General features: G+C 36.4%; 1 protein-coding gene across 1 annotated transcript; it reads left to right on the top strand.

Annotated features, from left to right (window-relative positions):
* The first annotated feature begins 10,750 nt into the window (after positions 1 to 10,750).
* On the top strand, positions 10,751 to 11,777 carry LOC120780597 (tigger transposable element-derived protein 4-like). The gene is made up of 2 exons (XM_040112855.1): positions 10,751 to 10,919; positions 11,124 to 11,777. Exons 1-2 carry the CDS (start codon positions 10,810 to 10,812, stop codon positions 11,626 to 11,628), a joined length of 615 nt encoding a protein of 204 aa, XP_039968789.1. The 5' UTR covers positions 10,751 to 10,809; the 3' UTR covers positions 11,629 to 11,777.
* Positions 11,778 to 12,618: the final 841 nt, after the last annotated feature.

Here is a 12,618-nt window from a genome sequence, read left to right as displayed (position 1 = left end):
GTATAACTTTTTTGTTTCACTTGTTGTTTATTTTGGCACCACTTTAAATATCGGTTGTCAAAAAAGTCTTGCGGTATTTTCGCTAGTTGGCGCTGAAAGCGCGTAGTTTTAGTTTTATTCGTCGCATCGGGTCATGCTATACCTTTTTGGAAAGCTCATTTCATGCGCTAACACTTGTTTGATTGATTGTCGTTTCTTTTACGTCGTTCGTGAGTTATAGCGTTGCAAACATGGAGCAAAATAAAGAGAAAATAGGGCATATTTTACAGTACTACTACGATAAAGGCAAAAATGCATCTCACGCCGCCAATAAAATTTGTGCAGTTTATGGACCCGATACAGTTTCCATTTCCACCGCACAACGATGGTTTCAACGTTGTCGTTTTGGTGTAGAGGTGGTCGAAGATGAGCCACGCTCCGGAAGGCCTGTCGTCGAAAAGGAGATTTATAAGTTTTAAACGGTTAGTGTAAGGGGAAAGATTTAAACTATGTAGAATCCCAAAACGAATGACATAAGGCAAAAAGTAAAAATTGTTTTTGAACCGACTCTAACTTCTCCGAATGGACTTGGTAACTAGGGTTCCAAACCACAGAAGCATACTCTAATATAGGATTCACCAAAGATGTAAAAAGAATTTTTGTGGTAAGCGGATCTCTAAATTCTTTAGACCAACATTTAACAAAACTAAGGGCGCCTTTAGATTTAAAAACCGTGGAAGATGCGTGAAGATTAAAATTGAGTTTGTGTCCACAGTTACTCCCAGATCAACAAAACTGCATACTTGCTCCAACCTAAAGTTTTGTATTGTGTATGAAGTAGGGTCTACAAATTATGAAAAATTAATTAAATAGCCTTGTTAAGGGTTGGTATACATATATACATTTTTTAAGAAAACATAAGGGAATCATATCTGGGCCATAATTAAATGATTGTTCTGACATATTTATCTGAAAAAAGACGTCAGCTACAGAAATGGTGGTTGCATTAATTACTGATGCGGAACATTTTTTGGAGATTTTGGACCTAAAGAATTTAGCGAACATATTAGAAATTGTGTGATTTTCACTAGACATAGTAGACTTATCTTTCATCGCGGACGGAAATTTAGAAATCTTGCGTTTGGTGTTGACGAAGCCATAGAACAATTTTGGATTACGTATAATATTATTTTTTATTTTATAATTATTATAGCATATTTTGTTAAATTTAGTAAATTGTCGACGCAAATTAGAATATTTTGAGTTGTCAACATCTAAACCGGGTTTTTTTAAGTTTAATAGCACGACATTTTCTATTTTTTAATTTACATAACCATAAATTAGAACTCATGTTTGAGTAACAACACATTGCGGAATATATTTTTCAAATACATTTAAAATAGTTTCTTTAAAATGGGAAGCACTAAATTCAGTATTGCCACTGTAACCTGGCCAAGTTACTTTAGAAAGTTCGTAATTAATCTTCTTAAAATCAGCTTTCGCAAAGTTGAACCGAGAACAAAGGTCTTGGGTATTACTATGAACAAAGTTGGCTATGATTTCAATATTATTTAATTTCCAAAGCAAGATGATAAGGGTTCTCTGGCAGAACCAAAGGATCACATCGGACAATAGAGAATATTGAAGAGTTATTAACGTAAACCAGATCTGAGAACTTATCAAACTTGTTTCTATTAGTTCCTCTGTGCTATCTAGAGAGCATATTTCATTTATTTCGCAGTCTTCAATATTTTTGTACTCTCGCAAGAAAGTTGCTAAGGAGAGTATAATAGTTTTGTTAACATAACGGTTGCTTGTAAGTCCTAAAACTAAAAGAGTCAGATATAGGGTTATATATACCAAAGTCATCAGGGTGACGGGTAGAGTTGAAATCCGGATGTCTGTCTGTCCGTCCGTCCGTCTGTCAGTCCGTCCGTCTGTCCGTCCGTCCGTCCGTGCAAGCTGTAACTTGAGTAAAAATCGAGGTATCATGATGAAACTTGGTACACGTATTTCTTGGCTCCATAAGAAGGTTAAGTTCGAAGATGGGCAAAATCGGCCTACTGACACGCCCACAAAATGGCGAAAACCGAAAACCTATAAAGTGTCATAACTAAGCCATAAATAAAGATATTAAACTGAAATTTGGCACAAAGGGAGGGGCATAATCGTACGTAGTTTTTTTTGGAAAAGTGGGCGTGGCCCCGCCCCCTACTAAGTTTTTTGTATATATCTCGGAAACTGCTATAGCTATGTCAACCAAAGTCTACAGAGTCGTTTCCTTCAGGCATTTCCATATACGGTTCAAAAATGGAAGAAATCGGATAATAACCACGCCCACCTCCCATACAAAGGTTATGTTGAAAATCACTTACCCTTTCAGACCTGAGAAATTAAAGTTTACAGATTTTAACGCCGCTTCGCACAGTTGCTAATATGACCATCCTGATTGCAATAAAAATAAGAAACAAATTACCCGAAGAAGGATTCCTATAAAAAGGACCCGCACAATTGTGCGATTTCACCCATATTTCGTACATGTCATCAGGGTGTTAAGGAAATATTATATACCGAATTTCATTGAAATCGGTCTAGTAGTTCCTGAGATATGATTTTTGGTCCATAAGTGGGCGAGGCCACGCCCATTTTCAATTTTTAAAAAAAGCCTAGGTGCAGCTTCCTTCTGCAATTTCTTCTGTAAAATTTAGTGTTTCTGACGTTTTTTGTTAGTCGGTTAACGCACTTTGAGTGATTTTCAACATAACCTTTGTATGGGAGGTGGGCGTGTAACTGTATATGGAAATGCCTGAAGAAAATGACTCTGTAGAGTTTGGTTGACATAGCTGTAGCAGTTTCCGATATATATACAAAAAACTTAGTAGGGGGCGGGGCCACGCCCACTTTTCCAATAAAATTACGTGCAAATATGCCCCTCCCTAATGCGATCCTTTGTGCCAAATTTCACTTTAATATCTTTATTTATGGCTTAGTTATGACACTTTATAGGTTTTTGGTTTCCGCCATTTTGTGGGCGTGGCAGTGGGCCGATTTTGCCCGTCTTCGAACTTAACCTTCTTATGGAGCCAAGGAATACGTGTACCAAGTTTCATCATGATATCTCAATTTTTACTCAAGTTACACCTTGCACGGACGGACGGACGGACAGACGGACGGACGGACAGACAGACATCCGGACTTCGACTCTACTCGTCACCCTGATCACTTTGGTATATATAACCCTATATCTGACTCTTTTAGTTTTAGGACTTACAAACAACCGTTATGTGAACAAAACTATAATATTCTCCTTAGCAACATTGTTGCGAGAGTATAAAAACTCGTGATTCTGTGCTCGAATTTATTAGCCAGCACGAAGATGAAGAGTTAACTAGTAAATTCTATGATTTAAGAAATAGATTATACAAACTCAAATTAAAATCTAATAGCAAAAAAATGCTGCCAATTTTACGTTGTTGTTGGGTAACTCGTAGTTTCTTAAAATGTTTCAGACACGTATAAAATGTGTATTTTAAAAACTAAATTAAGAGGAGCGGCTGCAAGTTGTATTGCACCAGTAGTGACTGAGACTGCTTTTAGTATACGAAAATTTCAAGAAACAAGTAAGGAAGGGCTAAGTTCGGGTGTCACCGAACATTTTATACTCTCGCATGATAAAGTGATAATCGAGATTTCATTATACGTCATTTACATATTTTTCAAATACCGTATTTTTGTAAAGTTTTATTCCGCTATCATCATTGGTTCCTAATGGGGTTGGGGTCAAAATTCTGCTTTTTTGGAAATTCTGCATTCATAATTCCGGAAGTCGGAACACCGGGAATCAAAGTTATGGAAGTCAATATTCTGGAATTCAAAATTCTGGATAACGAAATTCTGAATTGCAAAATTCTGAATGGCAAAATTCTGTAATTAGTGATTAAAAATGCGTGTTGATAACAAAAAAAGTGCGCACTTTTTTGTTATCAACACGCATTTTTAATCATTAATTACAGAATTTTGCCATTCTGTAATCATATGTTTTATTGCCTAGTAAGTAGTTTTTTTACAATGATTGTACTTGTTATTGTTATTCCTTTGTTTGTTGTTGTTCATTTACTTTTTTGTACTACCATAATGATTTAGTTTACTATGTACCTACATATACATACATACATATATGTACTGACTAAGCAATGTGTTACTGCAATTTCATTAATAAAAACGTGCTAAATATTTTTGTGAAATGATCGAAAATATAACTGTGGTGAAGTCTAATAAAGAAAAAGACATGTTAAACGTCGACGGCTACTTCTTCTATGTATTTGGAACGAAAAAATAAGAAAACATTTAACTGGACTTGTTCTGAACGAATTAAAAACAAATGTACCGTGCGTATTGTCACACAATTCGATGGCCATACGAAAAAAAAAGAAATGAATCTATTTGGTCTTTATTTGTTAATAATGTTGTTTTTTGTCTTTCTGATAAACAGGTTTGAATTTTGGAATCATTTTGGAGGTTATGTTTTGTTTATGTTATATTATTATGTTGTATATGATAAACGATTTGGCTCAAATTTTGGGGAAAAAAATTCAAGAATTAATTCTGGAAAACGTAAATTCCGGAATTATGAAAAACCAGAATTTTGAAATGCAGCCAAAAAAAGCAAAGGAATTGCGGAATTCCGATTTCCAGAATTTTGTAGACCCAGAATGTTGATTCCGGAATTTTGACTTCAGAATTTTGATTTTAGAATTTTGACCGTTTTCCTTCCTAATGTATATACTCGTATTATATAGAAAAGGGATCAGATGGAATTCAAAATAGCGTTATATTGGAAGAAGGCGCGGTTGTGAACCGATTTCACTCATATTTCGTACATGTCATCAGGGTGTTAAGGAAATATTATATACCGAATTTCATTGAAATCGGTCTAGTAGTTCCTGAGATATGATTTTTGGTCCATAAGTGGGCGAGGCCACGCCCATTTCAAATTTAAAAAAAAAGCCTGGGTGCAGCTTCCTTCTGCAATTTCTTCCGTAAAATTTAGTGTTTCTTACGTTTTTGGTTAGTCGGTTAACGCACTTTTAGTGATTTCCAACATAACCTTTGTATGGGAGGTGGACGTGGTTATTATCCGATTTCTTTCCATTTTTGAACTGTATATGGAAATGCCTGAAGGAAACGACTCTGTAGAGTTTGGTTGACATAGCTATAGTAGTTTCCGAGATTTGTACAAAAAATTTAGTAGGGGGCGGGGCCACGCCCACTTTTCCAATAAAATTACGTGCAAATATGACCCTCCCTAATGCGATCCTTTGTGCCAAATTTCACTTTAATATCTTTATTTATGGCTTAGTTATGACACTTTATAGGTTTTCGGTTTCCGCCATTTTGTGGGCGTGGCAGTAGGCCGATTTTGCCCATCTTCGAACTTAACCTTCTTATGGAGCCAAGGAATACGTGTACCAAGTTTCATCATGATATCTCAATTTTTACTCAAGTTACAGCTTGCACGGACGGACGGACAGACAGACATCCGGATTTCGACTCTACTCGTCACCGTGATCACTTTGGTATATATAACCCTATATCTGACTCTTTTAGTTTTAGGACTTACAAACAACCGTTATGTGAACAAAACTATAATACTCTCCTTAGCATCTTTGTTGCGAGAGTATAAAAAGTGCACAAGTATTGGAAAGCTTCAGTTTGACTGCAGACAATTTGTTACAAGCTTTATTCAACAATACGCTTGTGCAAAAATTAGACAATAATTTAAGACTTAGGTATGAAAATTCCCTTAAACCTGAGGAAATACCGACCTTAAATTCACTACACTCGTTTCTGAATCATGAATGAAATGCACGTATGCTTTCCACGAAGGCATGGTAGAAGGGTAAACGTAAGGACAATCAATGGTACATCACAAAGAGCAATACACAATATTTGTCGTTTCCCTATTGAAAAGAAAATAAGAGAAGGTCCGATTGAGATAAGTGAAAATATATCAAGGCAGTCGACTCGCATAAAAAATAAACACCTAATTTTAACATTATTAAGATTACTTATAGTTTTACCATCCGCAAATGCCTAAATGTGAGTTATTTTAAAAACAGTTCCGGAGTATTTCTTGAAAAATGGGGGTCTATTGACTAGGTTGACTAGGACAGTGTGGGATATAATTGTCCACATCGATCTAGTTCAATACTAGGTTGAAAGGCAGAATATTTCAAATTCAGTGAAATATTTAAAAGACTCAAATAATACTTATACATATATTGAACAGCTTCACGACTTCATCGGGTTCACAGGGAGGAGGATGCAACGGATGACTTAGTCAGTGTTACCTTTTATAGGGTCACTATTCTACTCCTTGTTTAGGCTAATGGATGAAGAGCATGCAGAAGTTCTTACGGAAAAACTAGAGAAGGCTAAGAAGTACGGAAACTGCTTGTTGGGATTGCTGCGAAATCAATCTTCAGTGGAAGACGTTAGCTTAGATGTTTTAAAACGTCCATATAAAGCCTATTTGGATAGCTTTAAAACAATGAACCACTCAATCTATTCAATGAGTTCAACTCTTAATGAGCAATTGAAACGCGAGTTACTCATTGAAGCAGCCACCAAACTCAAAAAGCAAATACATATCAAATATGTTTAAAACCCAAGCCGTTTTCAGCATTTACAGGTATTCTGCGTCCTCGGGTACTCTACCAGAAATACTTCGAATTACATACAATCGCTTATATGGCTCACACGTATCATACTAGACAAAATATTCGCCTAGGGGGCCGAAGATGTTTAAATGAGTTAAGCTTCCCCCAACTCAACCCGGGAAAAACAAGAAGCGGTCACCACATGACGACATCGCATACCGCCAAAGTAACAAAGAGGAATTGGATAATTGTTCACATCACATTCGTTTTTTGATACATATCGCGCGCTGCAATTAACCTTCGCTTGAACAGCTGATACGATTCGATACGACACCTCGTTTTCCACGTACTATCGGACCTGTTTATCAACAATCCCTTTTATTTTAACCTAATAACTTTGTTATAAGAATAAAATATCCTATAATTCGTATACGAAATCCACCTCATTTTCACATATATAAGTACATAGGTAGGTATGTATAATGATGAATGTTTCTTACCAAACTGGGCATCCAATTAAACACACTATACATTTGGGGGTAGTATCGACCCGATTAGGATGGAGTCATGTGTAGAAGTTCACTCAAGTGAGGAAAGTTCTCTGATCGCCATTCACTTGGGAGTGGCCAGAAACGATTCTTTTACACATGGCTCAAGCAGCTCACTACTTCCGGTCTTTGACCAAGTATCCTCTGGGTAGCCTAAGAACATCCGTTCGAAGGCGAGCTAATGTGAGAAGGCGAAATATCCCCTGCATAGGGTTGTGCGCAGGGTTTGGGACCCGCCACGTAAAAAACACCCCCAATGAAAAAGAAAACACAGCCTCGGATGAGAGACCCCCCTTTTTATGACGACCATGGCAAATGAAATAAGGACTACGATTTGAGGGCATGCACCTGGAATGGCCGGACCCTGAATTGGGAAGGTGCTGCTGCCCAGCTGGTTGATGTCCTCGCAAAAATAAAGGCTGACATCACCGCCATCCAAGAAATGCGATGGACGGGACAAGGACAGAGACGAGTAGGTCCTTGTGACATTTACTACAGTGCACTTTTGGTGTTGGATTCGTGGTGGGAGAGAGACTCCGTCGCCGAGTACTATCATTCACTCCGGTGAATGAACGTCTAGCCACAATCCGCATCAAAGCAAGGTTCTTCAACATATCGCTGATTTGCGCCCACGCCCCGACGGAAGAGAAGGACGATGTGACCAAAGATGCCTTCTATGAGTGATTGGAGCGCACTTATGCCCCCGCCACGATGTCAAAATCGTGCTTGGCGATTATGAATGATGAAACTCATAGTTTTGTAGGAAATTTACTGCTCTATAAAAATGGTCTCTTATGATTTTTCGATTAAGTTAAGCGTTTACGAGATATTCATCGTCAAACATCAATGCATATTAAGGTGGATCAAAACAAAAAATTTTTTTTTTTCGTTTGATACTCTGAAAAATAGGTTCCTAGACACCTCTAAGAAAGCCGCTCCAAAAACCTTATTCATAATGATTTTTTTCATTGAGTTATAAAATTCATAAGAAATAAAAAATTTTCCCAAAAATAATCAAACTTCAAACGTTAATATCTTTTAAACGGTTGGGTTTACGAAAAAATCATAATAAACCTTTTTTGTAGAGCATTCAATTTCCTACAAAATCTAAGGAACAAAATATTTCCTCAGGTAGTTGGAAGCGAGATATAAATTTTTCTATCTGATAATAAGAAAAAATAGAAAACTGTATGTAGGAGGACCTTCCCGTTACAATTAAAAACTCATGTTTGGAGAGCCTTTCTTAGACGTGTCTAGGAACCTATTTTTCCGAGTACGAATCGAAAAAAACTTTTTTTTTTGAATCACTCTAATATATATACACTAGCCAGAAAAGTCTCCGCTCATAATAACAAATGCTTTTGAAACTTTATAACATCCAAACAGCTGTTTCAAATTATTTTTATACTCTCGCAACAAGGTTGCTAAGGAGAGTATTATAGTTTTGTTCACATAACGGTTGTTTGTAAGTCCTAAAACTAAAAGAGTCAGATATAGGGTTATATATATCAAAGTCATCAGGGTGACGAGTAGAGTTGAAATCCGGATGTCTGTCTGTCCGTCCGTCCGTCCGTGCAAGCTGTAACTTGAGTAAAAATTGAGATATCATGATGAAACTTGGTACACGTATTTCTTGGCTCCATAAGAAGGTTAAGTTCGAAGATGGGCAAAATCGGCCTACTGCTACGCCCACAAAATGGCGAAAACCGAAAACCTATAAGGTGTCATAACCAAGTCATAAATAAAGATATTAAAGTAAAATTTGGCACAGAGGATCGCATTACGGAGAAGCATATTTGGACGTAATTTTTTTTGGAAAAGTGGGCGTGGCCCCGCCCCCTACCAAGTTTTTTGTACATATCTCGGAAACTATTTTAGCAATGTCAACCAAACTCTATAGAGTCGTTTCCTTCAGGCATTTCCATATACAGTTCAAAAGTGGAAGAAATAACCACACGCACCTCCCATACAAAGGTTATGTTGAAAATCACTAAAAGTGCGTTAACCGACTAACAAAAAACGTCAGAAACACTAAATTTTACGGAAGAAATGGTAGAAGGAAGCTGCACCCAGGCCTTATTCAAAAATTGAAAATGGGCGCGGCGTCGCCCACTTATGGACCAAAAACCATATATCAGGAAGTACTTCACCGATTTAAATTAAATTCGGTATATAATATTTTCTTAACACCCTGATGACATGTACGAAGTATGGGTGAAATCGGTTCACAACCACGCTTTCTTCCAATATAACGCTATTTTGAATTCCATCTGATGCCTTCTCTGTATAATATATACATTAGGAACCAATGATGATAGCGGAATAAAACTTTACACAAATACGGTATTTGAAAAATATGTAAATGACGGATAATGAAATCTCGATTATCACTTTATCATGCAAGAGTATAAAATGTTCGGTGACACCCGAACTTAGCCCTTCCTTTCTTGTTTTGTATGTATTTAAACATTGACATTAAAAGATAACACAAACATTTTTAATAAGTATTTCGTTTGTTAGAAAATAAAATAAGACACATTTTCTTGTGAATTCTAAAAATAAGTATCAGAAAAAGTCTTCGCTCATATAATAAAAAATTTTTAAATCAATACAAATAAAAGTACAGAGAAACCTCTCTTAACGGACACCTCCCTTGGACGGACATTTTTTCATGCACCAAGTTTTAAGTACAATTTTACAATTTTCAGAACAAATCGCCCTTCCTTAGGCGGACACTCTCTTGGCTGGACGAGGACAGTTCATTGCTACAAAGTTGGACGAAACCCCTCTACTAAGCGGACACGAAGCTCTTATCGACGGACATTGACTTCTGTTTTCATAACATATCAATCAAAAACCTCTTTTGGGCGGACGCGAACCCCTCGTAAGCGGACAAAATATGAGAATGTTTGTATGGCGTAAGTATAAACAGATTATAACAAATCAAAAAAGGGGACTCCCCGAATTCAATGTAATTAGGCTGTTCACGATAAGGTGGTATTTGATTAAGTGAACAACAACAAAATGCGGTATGACAAAATAACCAAAGTTGACCAAACTAGGCCCTTGTTTACAGATTATGTGGTTATTTGCTTATTTCCAGTGTTAGAAAGTCGTTGGAATTTTACTAACTGGCAGCACAAAAAATAAATAAAACTAAGCGAATGGCATTTCCATTTAGATTTTCTTATTGGAAAATCTGCTATTAACAGCTGGTTTTTGTTTACAATCAGCAAATTAAAACCGAAATAAAAAGCAAGGAAAAGCATCAATAATTATCAAAAGTAAATAAGAATCACAAAGTACAATTTGTCATTTATTTATACTCTAACTTTAGTGTCTACAGAAACACGAAAGCGCCGGCGAGAAAAGGAGGTGAAAAAATGGACGGAAGCCGAAATCAAATTTCATTGAACTAAAATTGTAAACAATGACAGCTGTTTGTGTAAACATAAGCAAATAACCATACAACATAGGGTGCTCACGGAGCATAGAGGTTATTTTTAATCTAATAAGAACATAACCCGATAACCACCTTACCGTGAACAGCCTAAATGTGTTTATGAAGCGCATGCTTAGGTTTTTTGTTCAGTGAATTGCGTTTAGTGATTGCGTAAACATTTATGTACATAATGCGTAAGATGGCGAGGTCAAACCTGAGCTTAAAAGAAAAAATTGAATTAATCAACGTTAGTGAGGAAAACAATTTGTCTGTCCGCGCATTGGCCGAAAGGTAAGATTTAATATTAAAGTCGTGCAAAAATTATTTAAACATTTTTTTTTGTGTGAAAAATTTTTTTTAAATCAAGTACAATCGTTTAGTACTACAAAATTTAGTATTATTTTCCTGTTTCACATATTTTTGCAACATAATTATAAACACACTGAGTTCCTGTTGGAATACGTTATTGAAAATGTGCCCAATTTTTGTTATCAGCTTCAAAATTGGAAAAACGCAGGCTGCGCTGGTTATTAAAAATAAAGAAGAAATTCGAACAAAATGGATGTCTGGGAGCAATGTCGAATCAAAAAGGTCATTCATGAAAATCGATGGAAAAAAAGTTGATGAAATGTGTTTAGAGTGGTTCAATAAGGCACGAAGCCAAAACATTCCAATATCTGGACCAATAATCCAAGAAAAGGCAAGAGAAATTGCCCGAAAGCTGGGGATTAATGTTTTTGTGGTTTCTAACGGTTGGCTACAAAAATGGCGGGGCCGTCATAATATAACATTCAAATACATTTGTGGTGAAAGTGCTGCTGTTGATATGCAAGATGTGCAGCAATTTTTAGATAAACTACCATCATTTCTGATTGGTTATAGCCCTAGGGATGTCTACAATGCGGACGAGACAGGCCTTTTTTCAGAGCTTTGCCAAACAAAACATTGGCTCTTAAAAATGAAGTATGCCGTGGAGGTAAACTATCGAAAGAAAGGTTGACTGCCTTGCTTTGTGCAAATATGGCAGGGGAAAAAGAAAAACCCCTTGTCATAGGGAAAGCTGCACGACCGAGAGCGTTTGCTTCAATAGATTTAAAAAAGCTTCCAGTAAATTGGCAGTCCATTAAGAAAGCATGGATGACGCGTGAAGTGATGACACAGTAGTTGAAAGAACTCGACCAAAAAATGGAGTTGGAAAACAGAAAAGTACTTTTGTTTTTAGACAACGCAGCATCCCACCCTCGAGATATGAGTTTGAAAAATGTTAAAATACTATTTCTGCTTAGTAACACCACTTCAGTTTGCCAGCCTTTGGATCAAGGAATTATTCAAAATTTTAAAATTCACTACCGAAACTCTCAGGTTAAAATATTTTGGTAAGCATAGACTGGATCGCCAAAAAAAAATATAAACGTTTTAGAGGCAATACATTTCATAAAAGAAGCCTGGGCAAATGTTCAACCGCAAACCGTAAAAAATTGCTTCCAAAAGCAGGATTTTACAAAAATAGAAATCTGGCTCCTGAATTCGATTCCGAAGATGACTTGCCGTTATCAACGCTGGCTTCGATTTTTGAATTATCAAAAGCCCTTGGAGAGTGTACTGATTCAAATCCGGATGACTTTGTCCAAATAGATAATAATGCATGGACCGAAAGCTCAGACTTCGAGTTAGACGTTATAATTGGCGAAACCATAGAAACTATTGACGATAATAGTACTGATAATGAGAGTACTACCGAAGAAAGGAATGAAATTTTCTCAAACGAAACCGCATTGACTGCCGTTTCAAATTTAAAAAGATTTTGTGGCGACGCCCTTATTGCATTCGGAAATTTTGCAAAATTTGGAAAGCCGTCTGCAAAACAATTTTCTTTTAAAAAAGCAAAAAACTTAAGCCAGTCTACAATTACCCAGTTTTTCAAGCAATGAATTTAATATTTATATTTTTTATATATTACTTCATGTGAATTTACATGAAATTTATATGA

The sequence above is a fragment of the Bactrocera tryoni genome, unplaced genomic scaffold (genome assembly GCF_016617805.1).
Source record: "Bactrocera tryoni isolate S06 unplaced genomic scaffold, CSIRO_BtryS06_freeze2 scaffold_25, whole genome shotgun sequence".
Taxonomy (NCBI): domain Eukaryota; kingdom Metazoa; phylum Arthropoda; class Insecta; order Diptera; family Tephritidae; genus Bactrocera; species Bactrocera tryoni.
This window is presented reverse-complemented; position numbering and strand designations above follow the sequence as displayed.

Bases quoted from the DNA above. Each gene is read 5' to 3' on its own strand.
- LOC120780597 (XM_040112855.1), top strand. From the start codon at position 10,810: ATGTACATAATGCGTAAGATGGCGAGGTCAAACCTGAGCTTAAAAGAA. The intron at 10,920-11,123 runs GTAAGATTTAAT...TTTTGTTATCAG, and splicing joins GTCCGCGCATTGGCCGAAAG to CTTCAAAATTGGAAAAACGC.